Source organism: Solanum dulcamara, chromosome 8 (genome assembly GCF_947179165.1).
Source record: "Solanum dulcamara chromosome 8, daSolDulc1.2, whole genome shotgun sequence".
NCBI lineage: Eukaryota > Viridiplantae > Streptophyta > Magnoliopsida > Solanales > Solanaceae > Solanum > Solanum dulcamara.
In genome coordinates this window covers 52077593-52094512 of record NC_077244.1, presented here as the reverse complement: position 1 = coordinate 52094512, position 16920 = coordinate 52077593, and the positions used below count along the sequence as shown (strand labels likewise).

The window sequence follows — 16920 nt, the reverse complement described above, 5'->3', positions numbered from 1 at the left end:
TATTACTTTCAATTACTAACGCTAAAATATTGTCCTCTGCATGCCACCTCCCCCTTAAATATATATATATATTTTTAAAAAAGGAATGAGCTGGAAGGAGCATCTGAGGAATCAACATAGTGATACAAATATAGATATTGTTTTGGTGAAAATCAAATATTTCAGATCACAAAATATCTGTGACAATCCCTTTCCTTTGATTTGATTTTCATCAGAAAATTCCCACTTTTAAATGGACTAGTATATATAAATTTACATACCAATCACATTACTCAACTATTTCATTCTTCTTTCTAGCTCTCTTTGGTTCTATCATCAATTTCAAAGGGAATGGGGGAAGTTAGTGATGAACCCCATGTTCTAGCTGTCGATGACAATCTTCTTGATCGTAAACTTGTTGAAATATTACTCAAGAAGTCTTCTTGCAAAGGTAATCACACAATTCAATCTTATAATTGTTTATTTTACCATATATAAAGGGATGCATCCTATGTTTCTGTTTCTTTTACTTTAATACTTGCACCAATATAATGTTGAAATTAATGTTTTTCAAGGAATTAAAAAACAAAACTAAAATATTACACTTCAAACTATTGAACTTGTAAGTTTTGCACTTCCTTTTCACTAAACAAAAATCTTCTCTTTATGACAAAAGAGATTCAATAGTTCATATATGACAAAAAAAATAATAATTCATTTTTACCGTATTTACATATTATAAATTTTCTGGCAAAGAGACCGTTCCCAGAAAACAGAAAACAGAAAAGAATTTATGTACATATCCTTTCAAATCAAGTCCCTTTAGTATGAGCTATCACCATTTCACGGCATATATATTGATTTTTCACCGATGTTCAATATTTATATTAGGATCTTATTAAATTTAGATTTACATCGGATAAAGTTCCACATTAGAGGATAAATAGCGCCTCTATAATCTATATTTGAATCTCAAACCCAAAATCATTAGTTAAACAAATATAAAGTAAATATCAATTTGGTACCGGAAATTAACTAAATTGATGTTTACTTGTACCAAATCCTTAAAGTCAACCTTTTGGATTTGACCACAGCTGTGCCTACGTAATCAGACTACTTTTCTTTTGCTGTAAAATCTTTCAGAATCCTAATTGTCGTAGACTTTTTAGCCCTTGTGCTTCATATAACGTGCATGACTCAATTATTTTCCTGATCCAAAAATAGGAAATACACATGCCCGGATAACATAATTATACATATTGTATCAAGATATTCTGATTTTGGTCGGAAATTAAACTGTTCTGTGCTAAAATGGCCATTGTGTATGTCTATCGTGTTAACATAAATGGGAAACCAGTAGCAAAGACAAAATTTTCACTGAGAGGTTTAAAAAAATTAGAGGAGCCTAATAGATAATTTAACTATATATAAATAATGTAATATTTCTATGAACTCCCTTCGATCCTAGGTGGCTCCACCCTTGTTCGAAACATGTATTAAATCACAAGTGAAAGATAGATCTATTTGATGATTTGCAAGATTTTTTTCAGTAACTACTGCAGAAGATGGTCTGAGGGCTTTGGAGTATTTGGGTTTGGCAGCGCATCAGGACAGCTCTACAAATAGCAATGTGAGTGTCTATTCAATCAACATTGAGACGAAATTAATTTTGTTACACTATCAAGTTAAGTTACCTTATTGTATTTCTCTATATTAAGACTGATATGACATTCTTGAAAATAGAGTAATAGCATGTTGTTCTAATAAATTAAATTGCAATTCAGTGTATATAACTTAAAACTCATAAAAACGAAAATGACATTTGCTTGCGTTTTCTGAATGCAGGCTCTTACTAAAGTTGTGGTAATGTTAATGAACATTTTTTTTAATTTGTTGTGAAGGGTTCAAAGGTTAATATGATAATAACAGATTATTGCATGCCAGGAATGACAGGTTATGAACTGCTCAAGAAAATCAAGGTAGTTTTTTTTTTCTATATTAATTCTACAAAAATACTACCTGTTTTGTAGATCTTTAATTTAGTTATTCCTTAAGAATTCGAACTCAATTGAATGCATTGCAAGCAGGGGTCATCGATGATGAAGGATGTGCCAGTTGTGATAATGTCATCGGAGAATATCCCAACTCGAATTAATCAGTAATTATAACAAATCATCAACTCTTTATACTTTATCAATTTGTAGCAGTCATGTCATATGATATACTGAAAAAATATTTGTGTAAAATTTTCGACAGATGCATGGAAGAAGGAGCTCAAATTTTCATGCTGAAGCCTCTGAAATACTCTGATGTCGAAAGACTTAGATGCCAAATAATGCAATGCCGAGGATAGAGAGATATTAATATGTATGAGTTATTATGTGTCTATCTGTCTAATGACTCATCAAGTTAAATGTTTAAAGTCTATTTATCTTTTGAGATTTAGCTCAAATCCCTTTCATGAAGACATCATTTTTCAGTTATGCAGAATATTCACATTTCTTTTTTGGCCACTTTTACACAAAAGTTGTCAAGGACTAATTCATTGTATGGTAGCCTAGTATACGACTTTTTTATCCTCTAAACTAGAATATAAGAACAGCCCGGTGCACTAAAGCTCCCGCTATGCGCAGAGTCCGGGGAAGGGCCCGACCACAAGGGTCTAAACTAGATTATAAGTGGAAAGATTTTATTTATTTATATGAGACTGCTATTTAACCGTTTTAAATTGCTGTAAGATCATCAGATAAAGTAGACCTTATTCCAAGGCATGGAAAGCCATAGCTGGAATGTTAAATGTATTTCTTTTCATATATTTTTCTCTTTTCTGCCCCACTACATGAAGGTAGCTGATATTTTGAGTCAAAATGTTGTATTCAACTAGAGCCAACCATTTAGGCCAACCGTAGCATTCGAACTCAGAATGATACTTCACATAAATACTTGGGACGTACAAGTCCCTCAACATTTGCCAATTGAACTTACCCTCGCCAAAAACTTGTATCTCAGTAGCATTTAGACAATAGTAGTATTTGTTAGTTATCAATCACATATCTCTCTTCCTTAACAGAACTTAGGAAAGTGGGAGATTCACAATCACCATTAGCCAAGTCCTGAAAAAATGGAATGGGGCATCTGTGCACTTCACAGAATATATTTGCCCCAAGTCAAAGAATCCAGAAACTCAACCCCACTTTTCTTGAACAAGGAAATTTAATCCACTCTTTCAACAAACCAAGTTTCAAGAAAACAACATAAACTTTAATGATTTGCAACAAACAACCCTATTTTTCTTCCATCCCTTTGGACTCAGAGTGAACAAACAACAACTCAAATTTATAACTGGTACATAAGGTAACGTATACACAAACAACCAAATTGAAATACTAACAATCCTCTGAAACTGGAAAAACAAAAATCACAACTTTGTCTTGCTACCACAAAAATAATCATCAAATTTGGGGTTAATTATAAGAAATGGCTGTGGTGGTGATGATGGTGTTGGTGTCTATGTTCATCCCATCCCAAACAGTGCAGAAAAGGGTAACAGATGCACCTCGTAAACATAGAGAACACAGAGGATACTAGCAAGCAAGGGAAGCAACAACATGCCAGGAAGGGATCATCATATGGATTGGCACCTTCATGGTGGTGGTGGTGGTGATGACCCATCTCCTTCTTTATACTGAGAAAAGCAAAGCAAATGATTACCCATTATTCAATTAACAAAATACTCCTTCTATTTTAATTTGTTTATCTTGCTTTCCAAAAAGAATGACATTACCTTTGTGTTTAGGATAGAGACATTTTGATATTGAGTCTTGATAAGCAAAAAAAAGAAATCTTTTAGGATCAAAATGAAACTTAAATCAAGAAATGAAGCAAAGAGCACACATACCTTGTGAGTTGTGAAATGAAACTTCTGCTTGGAAGAGGAAAAGCTGTACCAAAATGAACTACTTATTAAAAAAAGAGGTTGAATTTGGGGGAAAATTTATAAGACGTGTGAATGGAAATTTTTGGATTACTTAATACCAGTGTCCATCCAATTGACGTGGCAACACATAAGTGGCACAGGAAATTAAAATCTTAAAAATGAAACCATTTCTCTCATACTCGAATTCGTTTCTCAAGGAAAATAATTCCCTCGTTTCACCTTCTAACTTAAGGAATTGGTGTTTGCTTCAACATATCCAAACAAGAGTTTTTGCAAATTTTCTTTTTTTAATATTGTTGCAAACAAGTGTTTGGCAACATTTCAATTTTTTTTGGTTTTTGTGGTTGGCTGAAAAATTAAACTCTTCCAAAATAAGTCTTCAAACATTTGATTAACCTAACCTATTAACTAATCCTCATTAAATAATTCTCTCTCTCTCTCTCTCTCTCTCTCTCTCTCTCTCTCTCTCTCTCTCTCTCTCTCTCTCTCTCTCTCTCTCTCTCTCTCTCTCTCTCTCTCTCTCTCTCTCTATCTATCTATCTATCTATCTATCTATCTATCTATCTATCTATCTATCTCTCTCTCTCTCTCTCTCTCCATTTTTACATGTCTAACTTGAATGGTTCAATTATTGCCAATTTCTCAACAAATCATCCTTGACATAGTGTATAAGGCATTCGAATGGTTCAAAATTTTGAGTAGATGATAGGTGCATTCTTTTTTTGGAAAGTAACATGTTAAGAAAATATGATATATCTAATTGTTCGTTGGTGCTGCTAGATACGTAGGTATATGTCATGATCCAATCCATCGGGCTGTGTGGGCACCTATTCTAACACTTAAGCAAGAGAACCCTCCATTTTCAAACGATCAAATTATACAAAAAAGTAAAGGATTAAGAAATAATACTGAGAGATCATGCAATTACCAATTACTAAGTTTAAAACAAAACCTAGCTTTGAATTTCAAAAATAATTAACACCCCCAAGGGATCTAGTTTAAACAAGTACAAGAGCTTCTAAAGATGCAGAATATAAAATAAAATAACGACACAACTCCCACCACAAGAAAGGAAGAGTAGAAACTGTTAGAGAATCATCTCCGTCTTCACCTATGGAACATCACTGACCCTAAAACTAGACTATGCCAAGTGGCATAGCAAGAGTAGTATCGATACAAACAACACGTACTGGTAGGCATCATCGGTCAACTCGATACCCACCACATAATATAAAGAAATCAACTAGAAGAAGAGCATGCTAAAACAGATATCCTGAGCCAACCTTTGTACACACACTCTGACCCCCTCCCACTTACCTAGATCACCACTAGGATACATCATGATATTAACCTTCTATGTTTTCCGCTTCCAACTTTAATACAGATCAAAGCCTATCCCTTCTATCACACATAGAGGAGTTTCTGACTACACATCATCCCAAAGTCCGCCTAACCCGCTTACTACACTAATACAAGTTTCCACTACAACCATCCGGCCCTTGACCATGTAGTATACCACAATAAGGCTTCACCAACCACCCCGGACCTGAACTCCCTTCACAAGGCATAACCTATTCAATTGATCACCATACCGACCACTATGCTTCTTACTCTCACATCTTTTCATACCTGGGATACGAGACATATCTAACCATCACAATATCGTAGCAAAAATAACACCACCATAATACGGAAACTGGTAGCATTTGAACTTTTGGTCCTTTTCACATCAATTATTACACATGGTGGGCATGGTCAGATATAGTTGTGTCAATTACAAATACAACAGTCATCATGCGTATAATCATATTCATTCACAAATAATCATTCAATAATGGTTCTCTCAAGGAACCCATACCCACACTGTTAGTGTACCTGCGTGACACCCGTTTTGATAATTATTGTGTTAGCATGACACCCGTTCCAATATGTACCAGCGTGGTACTCAATCCAATATATCAGTGTGGTGCCTAATCCAATATGTACCAATGTGATACTTAATCCAATATGTACCGATGTGGTATTCGATCCAATATATATCAGCATGGTACCCGATCCAATAACCACAATCACAATCACAATTACATTGAATAGTTCACACACTTGCACGATATATATCAGCATGGTACCCGATCCAATAACCACAATCACAATCACAATTACATTGAATAGTTCACACACTTGCACGATCAAGTAACAGGTTCATTATATATAATTGATGACAAATAGTCATTTCATTAGGCTCATTCCATCTTTTCCTATTTACATACATGCATGCAATACTAATAATGCAGTTAACAAGCATACATAAAACGTGTGGGAAATTAAACACCTAAATCACCAAATAGGTCTATCTACACATCGCACAAACCAACCTAATGACAAGAACAACACTTACAACCATCCAAACTCCATGCCTACAGGCCTAAACATAAAATTTTTCGTCAATTTGCATTATATTAAGGGTGGGAATAAGTTTATAACTACATAATTAAGAAATCCTAAACTTACCTGGGGTAAGCAGCTATTGAAGGATAATAGCTCGGCTCCTGACTTCTAAACAACGGAAATGATGGAGGTAGGCCTAAAATTCACCGGTTGCAACATTTCTTGCGCTAGAAATCTTTTTCTCCCTTCCTTCCAAGAAGCTTTTTGAGGGTTTCTAGGGTGACCCTCATCTATTTTGGAAATTAAGAAATAAGGAGAAAATAAGAATATTCATCTTTTAATTTTGTCCCCAACAATCCTGCTACGGTGACTCTTATCCTTCTATGGCTGCGTCGCTGTGGTAGAGTTATTCTTGTTATGGTGGGATGGTACTGCATCAGATTTAGTTATTTACTTAAAATTTTATCCCTTCTAGATAATGACGGTTTGGATCATTACAATAAATACCAATTTTTTGCTCTTTCGTCCTCGAACGATAAATGAAGGAATAGGCATGAGTTGGTTGGAGTTCCTTAAAAACTAATGGAACCACTCATCATTGACTAATGAAGGACCTCATATCCCAAGGTTTAGATGCAAAAAGGACCATGCCAATGGACCGAACTAGGAAGAACAAGATGAAAGCATAAAAATCTGCATAATCTACCAAGCCTAACTCTGATATTATGAGGGAATCCCACCCTGGTGGGGGAAGTTCAGCTATGGTAGTAAGCATCTCACCCTGGCTAGGCTGATGTAGTGGGATCCCTGCTGCCATGATAGAATGATGGGATCAGTTAAAATAGTTTCTCCTCACTTCTCCCTTTACTTATTCCTAATTCTCAAAACGCTCATAATCGCTTTGCTTTGAACATCAATTTCAAGGTAATGATCTCTCTGCCTACTCTAATTGCTTTATTATTTACTAAAAAATAATTACATGATAAGAATCAGTTGGGTCGAATGGGCCTTGAGTTAGATTCTTTTTTGAAAACTCAATGGGTTACTTGATTTGATGTAGTTAACATAAAATAGGTGCTTATTTTATGTTCATAATGTCCCCACAACATTCTGAGCATAAGGATTACGGGAAAATAGGGTCGAATCAGTTACAAAATAGGTAGGGAAGTTTGAATGGTGTTCTTGGTTGAAACTTAGATTTGGGCATCATTTATGAGTTGAAATGATAGAATCTTTGAACATTTAGGTAATATGGTACTTTAGAAATACTAATCTGACAAATTTTTGATAAAATAGAGTTTTTTGGGCAAAAGGTGCCATGGACACACCCCTAGAGTTCAAACACGATGAAGGCTGCAATGGTAGCCCTGATCCCGCAATGGCAGCCTCGCCATGGAGAGACCATGGCGCCACGGTGGGAGGCCGTAAACCAGTGGCCTCCCAGGCAATGGCGGAGCCAGAAATTTTATGAAGGGGGTTCAAAAAAAATTAAACACGCTAATCATATCCATAAATAAATGGGTCGGATCAAATATACCTATTTTGCAAGAAGCAGGGGCCCTTCTACAAGTTTTTCAGTTTCTTTTGAATTCTCTTTAGCTCCTGAAAGTGCAAATGGTAAACTTTTATATTTAAAAAGACTTAAAATAAACACCAACTCAAAGTAAAAGCACTCTTCCTCCACAAAAACAAAATTGACATAAAATGGCTTCAAAACAATACAAAAACATCCTGAACAATAGAAATTATTATATCTTGATATGTATTACAAAACATAGTAATAATTACACCACCTTGAAGGGGGATTAAGAAACCAAACACACGAATAAGCATATCAAAACATTGTTTTACAATTGAAATTCAACTACATACACTATTACAATTGTATTCTACGAGGTTTCATATCTTGAAATGTCTTAATAATAGCATCATTAGAAATACTATCAAATACATCTTTTTCTAAATAAGGCACCAAACAACCACTAAAAAAATCATCACTCATTTGGCTCTGCAAGTCATTTTTGATAAACTTCATTGCCGAAAAAGCTCTTTCAACGGAGGCAGTGACAACTGGTAGAAGTAGAGCAAGTTTCACTAAGCGGAATACCAAAGGATAAGTAGAATGTTTCTTTGTCTGAACTAATCTTTTGGAAAGATCACAAAGCCCATTTAGACCGGAGAACCTTTCATCAATATCACGAACATCAATAACATAACTTGCAAGTTGATTCTCAAGAGCACTCATATTAGATTCATCAAAGTCATCCGGATATAATTTCGCCATTCTCATTACTTTTTTGATGTCAAAACTTGAAAATGAGTTAATTGGATTTAAGCAAGCAATTCCATGGAGCAAATCGGTAGTCACTTCATCAAAACGATCATTAAGTTCTTGAAGTTGCCAATCAATAATATTGCAAAAGACTTCAACACGATAATGATGTAAGATTGTATAGTTAGCAAGCTTTCGTCGTGATCTTAAAGAGCTAACATATGGCTCCTCAAAGTTAGGTATCAAAACATCATGTTTGATACAAAACGTAGATACCTTAGCAATAAGAGAGTCCCATTCATCATCCCTTAAAACTTGCAACCTTCTTTTTGCTACTTCAACAAGTAGCATGGCATTTGCAATATCTTGCTCCTTTTTTGTAAGCATTTATTAAGCTCATTTGTAATTGCTAAGACATTTCTCATCAAATGCAACATGAACGCAACCTCGTATGTTCAGCAAGCTTCGAGATGTCCCATTGCCTTAGCTCTTTCATCCAATTTCGTGCATCAAGAGCAAGTGATTCAAGAATATCAAGAATAGAGCCAAACATAATAATAAAATTATTAAAGGATTTATAATGAGATCCCCAACGAGTGTCACAATCTCTTGAAAGACCAAGTTGTTGATTCAAGCCCCTACCGGTTGTAAGTTCACCCATATCTAATGCCTCTTTAATTATTTCTTTTTGAGAATCACGTAATTCATCCATACGTTTAAAAGAAGATCCCAATACATTTAAAATATTTGAGACCAATACTACAAGTTTTCCCACTTCAACACACTTTTTAGAGACCCCAACAAGAGTTAGTTGAAGTTGATGAGCAAAACAATGGATGGAATGAGCCGATCTACTTTCTTGCCTAATCAACATTTTAAGGCCATTGATCTCACCTTGCATATTGCTTGCCCCATCATACCATTGTCCACGCACACTTGATGGACTCAAAGAATGTTGAGCAAGTAAATTAACAATTGCCTCCTTTAGAGATGAAGCACTAGTATCTTGAACATGAACAATGTCAATAAGTCGCTCCATCACAAATCCCTTTTTATCAATATACCGAAATACAATAGCCATTTGCTCCTTGCGTGACACATCAAAGGATTCATCAACTAGCAAGGCAAAGTAATCACCATTTAATTCCTCAAGAATAGCTTTAACGGTCTCTATTTTACACGCACTCACAATATCTTTTTGAATCATTGGAGAAATCATTTGATCATTTTGAGGAGCATGTTCTAGTACATAATCAGAGATTTTATCATATTTTTGGCATACCATGAGAGAATTTCAAGAAAGTTACCCATACTAAGTGATGATTTAGATTCATCATGACCTCGAAATGCAAATCCCTGAGTTATGAGAAGTCTTACTACATCAACCGAAGCACTTAAGCGAATCCAATATCCATACTTGAGTTGATTAGATTGCCTCTCAAATGCAAATTGAATAGACTGCTGTTGTCGTAATAAATCTTGACATTTCTTTTTTGATTGATTATGTATGCTATTTGGTAGACCAATATGTTTGTCAAGACTACTCTTTTTATTCCAACTCTTAAACCCAACACTTGAAAATACTTCACCTCCTCCTTGATGAATGTTATGGTCTTTAAATAGATAACAATACAAACAATAGACTGCATCTTTACTAACACTATACTCCAACCAATCATGATATACATCATCAAACCATTCACGATTAAAACGACGTATTGATCCAAAAATATTTGTTTGAGGATACTCATGCACTGCTAGACGAGGTTGGCAAGGACCATTCAAAATGTATGCTGTTCTAATAACATCACGATGATTTGGATGATAGTTCAATATTGAGATTCTTTCACCAGGATCAAACTTTAAAGAACCCAAATCAAATTCTTGAGAAGAATGTAATGATACTTCCGAATGATTATCATTTTCTTCTTGGTTAGATTGACTATGACTATGAGAGACTAAACTTGATTTCGAAACTTTGGTGAAATACTTCTTCATTGAAGCTTGAAACTGAATCGTAAAGAGCACATAAATAAGACAATAAATACCATTATACCAAAGCCAAAAAAGGACAAACGCACTAAGGTTACCTTCGTCCGCAAAATAAAACTTAGATATCAGAATTGAGATCAGTACCAATTAGTTCAAAAGGGTAAAATTTTAGATAATCAAATAATTGACTCAATTTTGTTATATAAGAAAACACTGATCTAATATAATCAAATAGTTACCATTGAATGACCAAAAAAAATCATTATAAATGATGAAACGTGGTAATATCAAATCTCTTAAATTAATACATTTCTAAATCAACTCACATTATTAAAAAAATGAACACCACTAATAAGATAGCAATACATATGTTATCTTGTGAGTAGACAACCAAACACTCCTAGTCTCCTATAAAAGCATAATGGAATAAGTCAAAGAATAACATTTGTGAAAATATCTTAAAGGACTACTTATAAATTAAATTTTTTAAAAAATATTTTCAAAGTATGAAAATGAAAGATCTCTGACTCTTATAGGTAAAATATGAAAAGTCATGTAAAAAAGATAAAATAAAAAACAAGTTGATAATTTGACAATGATACTTGTACAATGAAAAATCGTTTTATAAATCCTAGTTAAATTGATGACTATATTTTTAAATTTTCATTATAATGTACAAAGAAAGCACGATGAAAACAAACAATTAACATAAAACATGGAGAACTTATCAACTGACTTTGAATCTCCAAAATCACTCTATAATGTACACAAAACAAAGACACATACACACACAAAGAGAGAATTTTCTAATTTCTGATGAAGAAATCAAATCGAAAAAATCTGCTTAAAATAAATTTAAAAACGATATTAATGTTACAATAAATGGGTACAACAATGAATTCTGAAAATTTTTAGAACAAAAAAAAAAGGAAGAAGAACTAAGAACTTACAGGCTACAGGCTACAGCAGCAAGCAACGGACAACGGACAGCGGCCAGCGGCAACGGGCAGCGGCCAGCGGCCAGTGGCGGAGCGACAATGGAAAATGGACAGCAGCCAGAGGCAGCAGCAGCCAGCAAAGAGAGCAGCAGAAAGAAGATCGGAGAAGAGAAGAGTTGGAGAGAAAATAAGACAATGAAATCCCTAGAAGTTAGAAAAAGAGGGTTTTTTTTTATTTGGTGATTTTTCAATTAAAGATTTAAAATTTTAAAAAATTAATATATTAAGAAGCTGTTTTTTTAATTTACATTAAATTTTAAAAACATCAAAAACTTAGCCTAAAAATGTACCTAAAATCAGAAGAAAAAAAAGTGTGGTTATTCAGATTCGAACCTACAACCTAAGGCAAAATAAGGTAAAATGAGAACCCCCTTTGCCACTAAGCTAGTCCTTTACCTTATGTTTAGGGGGTTCAATATTAAATATGTACACATAAATTAAAAAAATTATTTTATATATACAGTATATTTTTTTAACGAAGGGGGTTCGGATGAACCCCCTGGAGACCATGTAGATCCGCCCCTGCTCCCAGGCCATATCCAATCTCCTTCCTTTGTATGCAATCATTTATCTATACATGGTTCTAACCTATACTCTTTTGAATTCCCAGTTTCTAAGAACATCAACCATGGACGAAATTAATGAGGATAACATACCTTTCATCGTATTCCCCGACAATGCCAGTTAAGAGAGATACCAAGACTGGCAGAAGAACAAGTTCTTATGCGAGAGAGCCTTCCACATGCTAGGATTGGAGAAAAATGCTCCAGCCTTTTGTGCTTGGCTAAAAGAGCTCAGTTGGGTCCTACTAGTAGAGGCTCCTCCTTTCGCACTCTTAGGTTGGGTGAGGGATTTCTTTGCCCTCCTCTGTACCATGAATTGGGATGATCTCAACCCCTCCATCTGCATTCGTAGGGTAGACATCGCAATGAGCTCCCAGTTCATCAATGTTGTGCTTGAGGTACCAAAGGTTTCCAATGCTGATTATGAGGCCAAGATGAGGGAGATGGATCTGGTATGGCTATGATAAACACTAATGGAGGATAATTTCCAGGACGGAGTCTATTGGGCTACTACAGAGGGCATCACCAATACTCACTAGTCAATCGATGCTAAAAGGTGGCTGAACTTAGTGGCCGGGACCATTGTGACCTACCCCTGAGAATTGGTAGTGGCTTGTGCTATGAGTGGAATCACGCTGAATGTAGAGGCACAGATAGTATCCGAATGGAAGATGTTCTATCGGGATAATAAAAAGGCATTCTTCCAACTAGGGCTCGTGACAGTGATGTGCAAATGGGTAGGGGTGCCACTTATGGACGCCGGTGAAGTACTCCCTATGGATCCCCCTTCTACCCTTTTTTGATTAGGTAAGCTTCCTCTACGGGCAGAAATAATAAGAGGACGAACGGGGATAAGAGTAGTAGGAAGGCAATGGAAGTAGAGGACAAAGAGGAGGAAGATGGGGGCGACCGCCCATCCAATTCACAATACCCACTCTCTGGTGACCATGTAGAGGAGGACTTAGCCGCCATCAAAGGGCCATGAGAGGAAATGCTATTAGTGCCTCATTCTCGGTTCCATAATCCACCGCCCTCGAGGTCGAGATGCTCCACCTCCAATTGAGGCATGAGAGGAGAAAGGATCTGGAGAGAGAGGGACCACTTGATGACCAAGATGTAGAGGATAATCAAAGTGATCTTTTCTTGCGTCGCCCCCAGAAGGTGCTCCCCAGACTTGACCCAAAAGATTTTGTGGAGTTCCCTCATCTGAGCAAGATCAGGACTGGTAAGCGCGCCCCAATGAACCTGGATTCTGATGCTGACACTCCCCCTCCCTCTAGTTAGAGATTTTACCTACTAATTTGGGTTGCCTCATTTGGGCAATGTAACAAATAATCTTTCTATTTATTTTCTTGTTTTGACTACATTTTTATAAGCACATGGATGCTTGAATCTCCATTTACCCCTAGCCGTATATAAAATTAGCTTGTATTTAACTCATTTCTCTATTATTATGCTTTTATGATCCCAGGCTAGACCCTAAGTGTGACACAATGATTGGAATCCTGAGGAAATCCAACCAAGTCTCTTAGCATACATCTCATACATAAGGTAAGTAAAGACATAAATAAATCATAAAGCGGAAGATAAGTCTGAATAGGAAAATCTCAACATAAGAAAAGTACAATTTCAATACCATCTAACATGCCTCTACTTCTATTAGATGGGGCTTAGGACATGTTTCTAGCTCACCAAAATATAAAGGGTGGAAGTATAATGAAAACATAAGAAAAGCATAAATGTGGCATCATCGAAATATGATAACTCACCAATAATGAGATAATAATAGACAACTTTATCCATGAGTAGGAGAATAAGTGTGATGATCTTTGGACCATATGTACCTTTCACCCATGGAATCCCAAAGTTTTATCTCCAAAAATTCTCTATGATTTCATGATTCAAAAGCCGTAACTTTATGATTATACATTGTATTTTCTTATTCATGAAGAATTATATGATATTTGAGTAAATTGCACATCTAATTGATATTATTTTCATGAATTATGTATCGGTTGAGATAAGTAGTATGATCATGCATGTTTTCAATCTAATTTTAAGGTTTACAATTAAATTGTCTATGTATTCAAGTTTCTACCCTAATGTCAAGTATAAACTATGATTACAGATTTTAATTATGATAAAGATATGAATTTTATGAAAATTATGAAAAGAGGTGACTAGAATCCTTAATTAGTGACCTAGGAACCTAATGATATGTATCATGCAAACATGATTTGTGATGTTGAAAGCTTTTTACTCACATTGAAATTATGATATGAAAATGAGCTATTCTATGAGTTTTGAAATCTATGAACAAGTTTATGAGTATATGTCAAGTATGATTATTATGCTATGTATTCCGTGGAATTTGACTTAGCACTAAATGAGGCTTAAGATGGGGGCTTGACCTACGGGGTCCTTATATAAAGTATCTAGTCTCATAACTACGTGCCATTGTATGATTTTCCTTTATGGCCTAGCTAGTGGATCCACATATAACACATGTTAATGACTCACATAGTAGGGTAGATTCTACCTTGGTAAGTAGATTCCTCTTTCTTCCGTTGTATGGGGAGACATCAGGATTCCATGTTATAACTTACATGGTCTTATTGTCGGTTATGGAGTATCCTACATATGTATACTCTCTTTGTGTACTCCTTATGATTTTTCTTATGTCTTTCAAATGCTTTGATCAAACTATGGCTTTCTCAACACTTTACTTAACGTTTTATTACATGTATATTAGTGGATCATTACATCTCATGTTTTATGTTGCATAGCATGCTCGCATACTTAGTATATTCAAATATATTAATGCATATTTTTGTATCATAATATAGAGGTCGAAGATCACGTCCATTTTCTACGTGGCTAGTTGAGTTCTAATAATCCGAAGATTGGTGAGTCCTCATCTACTCGAGGAAGAGTTATGAGTTTACTTCTTTCAAAATATGTTTTTTATTTTACATTGAGGGTGAGATAGGGACAAGTCTTAGCCCCACCCATATTGATTAGTATAGGCTTATTGGACACACTATGTAGAGTCTATATTATCAAAATCCTTACTTTTTATGATACACATATTGAGATTTTCTTATGTTATTTCTGCTTATTTATACCATATACATGCTTACGATATGTCAAAATGCTTGGTTGGAGCCTCTTTGGGGTTTCGATCGCCATTACACATCTAGGGCCTAGTGTGGGTTGTGACAAACTTGGTATTAGAGCACAAGGTTTAAGAGTGTCCTAGGGAGTCCAACATGCCGCGTCAAGTAGAGTCTTATTCATAAATATGAAGTGCACCATATCTATGAATTAGAGGCAATAAGGCATTTTATTAAATCTTCGCTTCTTTCATGATCTATGTTATGCCATAGAGTGAACTCTAAGACTTCTTCTCCCTAATGATTGTTCTTTGCAATTTTAAAAAAATGCCTCCAAGAAGAGCACTGCAAAGAGGGGTCAATGCTAGTGGAGACCAAGCCCCTCCAGTTCCCTAAGCCAATGGTCCCTTGCTCCTTCAAGTTACTAATGCGATGTTTTGGACCGCTATTACTATGCTTGCTCATGTTGTGGCCAACCAAGGAGTTGTTTCTCCTCTTAATGCTCCTACTCTGACTTTTAGAGTGAGGTACTTTGCAATAATGAATCTTTTTGAATTTCATGGTTCAAAAGTTGATGAAGATCCCCAAGAGTTCATTGATGAGGTGTATAAAGTAGTGGATATTATGGGCGTGACTTCGAAAAAAAAACGGATTTGACGGCCTACCAACTCAAGGGTGTTGCCCAAGTATAGTACAACCAATGGAAGTCCAAGAGAGTTGATGAGGTCCCTATTGGTTGGAAAGTCTTTAAGCTTGCCTTTCTTGATCGTTTCTTCCTGATTGAGCTAAAGGAGGAAAATGTGTTGGAGTTTATAAATCTCAAACAAGGCAACATGGGTATGCGGGATTATGCCCTCAATTTCACCAAGCTCTCTAAGTATTCTCCTTCTTTGGTTGCTGATCCATGAGCCCGAATGAGCTAATTCATATCGGGGGTGTTTGACTTGGTTGTAAAAGAATGCCGAACTTCCATGCTTGTTAAAGAAATAGACATATCTCGATTCATGACTTTTTCCAAACAAATTAAAGTTGATAAACTTAAGGAGATAAGGGTGAGAGACTCCAAGAGGGCTCGATTTGAAGGTGGTTTCTCAAATGCTAAGACCGATGGTAGCAATGGCCTCTCAATAAGGCCAAAGATTCCTAGGCTAAGGTTCTTCTCAAGGATTGGGAAAAAGGTTTGACAAGAATAAGGTTCCACACCCTAAGATTCAAGGTGGAGGTATGAATGCTAGTAGTCCCATATTTCCTAAATATGGGAAAAATCATGGAAGAATATGTTTGATGGGAATGGGTGTTTGCTATGGATGTGGTAAGATGGGATACAAGCAATCCGAGTGTCCTAATATTTCCAACAAAAGTAGAGAAGGTCATCCTCAAGGCTAAGTTGCTCAAGGAGGGAAAGTGCAATAAGGTGCCCAGGCTTAACTAAAAGATGGTCAACGCAATAACTGGTTCTATGCTCTTCATGCCAGGCAAGATGTGGATGAGACCTCCGATGTTGTTATGGGTATGTTACAGGCCTTTGACTTTGATGTTTATGTATTGCTTTATCCGAGCGACATCTTATCTTTTGTTACTCCTTATCTTATCTTTTGTTACTCCTTACCTTGCTATGAGATTTGATGTGTGCCCCAAAATTTTGTTAGAGCCTATTTCGATTTATACTCCCTTTGGT

The 16920-nt window shown here is 35.6% G+C and overlaps 3 protein-coding genes and 1 long non-coding RNA gene across 5 annotated transcripts; 1 reads left to right on the top strand and 3 right to left on the bottom strand.

Annotated features, from left to right (window-relative positions):
* Positions 1 to 198: 198 nt before the first annotated feature.
* LOC129900570 (two-component response regulator ARR17-like) lies at positions 199 to 2492 on the top strand. The gene is made up of 5 exons (XM_055975572.1): positions 199 to 430; positions 1530 to 1609; positions 1881 to 1958; positions 2067 to 2137; positions 2236 to 2492. The coding sequence occupies exons 1-5, from the start codon at positions 331 to 333 to the stop codon at positions 2330 to 2332; spliced, it is 426 nt and encodes a 141-aa protein (XP_055831547.1). The 5' UTR covers positions 199 to 330; the 3' UTR covers positions 2333 to 2492.
* A 726-nt stretch (positions 2493 to 3218) lies between these two features.
* LOC129900486 (uncharacterized) lies at positions 3219 to 4009 on the bottom strand. 2 transcript variants are annotated; one of them, XR_008769626.1, is made up of 3 exons: positions 3878 to 3985; positions 3764 to 3799; positions 3219 to 3664 (listed from the first exon to the last, which is right to left on the bottom strand). It is a non-coding gene; the product is annotated as an uncharacterized LOC129900486 (long non-coding RNA). The 2 variants fall into 2 exon arrangements; XR_008769627.1 differs by lacking the exon at positions 3764 to 3799 and having other exon boundaries at positions 3878 to 4009.
* A 4171-nt stretch (positions 4010 to 8180) lies between these two features.
* On the bottom strand, positions 8181 to 8963 carry LOC129899946 (uncharacterized). The gene has a single exon (XM_055974939.1). It carries the CDS (start codon positions 8961 to 8963, stop codon positions 8181 to 8183), a length of 783 nt encoding a protein of 260 aa, XP_055830914.1.
* Positions 8964 to 9000: 37 nt separating this feature from the next.
* Positions 9001 to 9795, bottom strand: LOC129899945 (uncharacterized). The gene has a single exon (XM_055974937.1). The coding sequence runs from the start codon at positions 9793 to 9795 to the stop codon at positions 9001 to 9003; it is 795 nt and encodes a 264-aa protein (XP_055830912.1).
* Between the last annotated feature and the right edge of the window lie 7125 nt (positions 9796 to 16920).

Excerpts from the sequence above, each read along its gene's own strand:
- LOC129899946 (XM_055974939.1), bottom strand. The coding sequence starts at position 8,963 with ATGCTTACAAAAAAGGAGCAAGATATTGCAAATGCCATGCTACTTGTT.
- LOC129900570 (XM_055975572.1), top strand. The coding sequence starts at position 331 with ATGGGGGAAGTTAGTGATGAACCCCATGTTCTAGCTGTCGATGACAAT. Across the intron at positions 1,610-1,880 it reads ACAGCTCTACAAATAGCAAT|GGTTCAAAGGTTAATATGAT; the intron begins GTGAGTGTCTAT and ends TTTGTTGTGAAG. Across the intron at positions 1,959-2,066 it reads AACTGCTCAAGAAAATCAAG|GGGTCATCGATGATGAAGGA; the intron begins GTAGTTTTTTTT and ends CATTGCAAGCAG.
- LOC129899945 (XM_055974937.1), bottom strand. The coding sequence starts at position 9,795 with ATGATTTCTCCAATGATTCAAAAAGATATTGTGAGTGCGTGTAAAATA.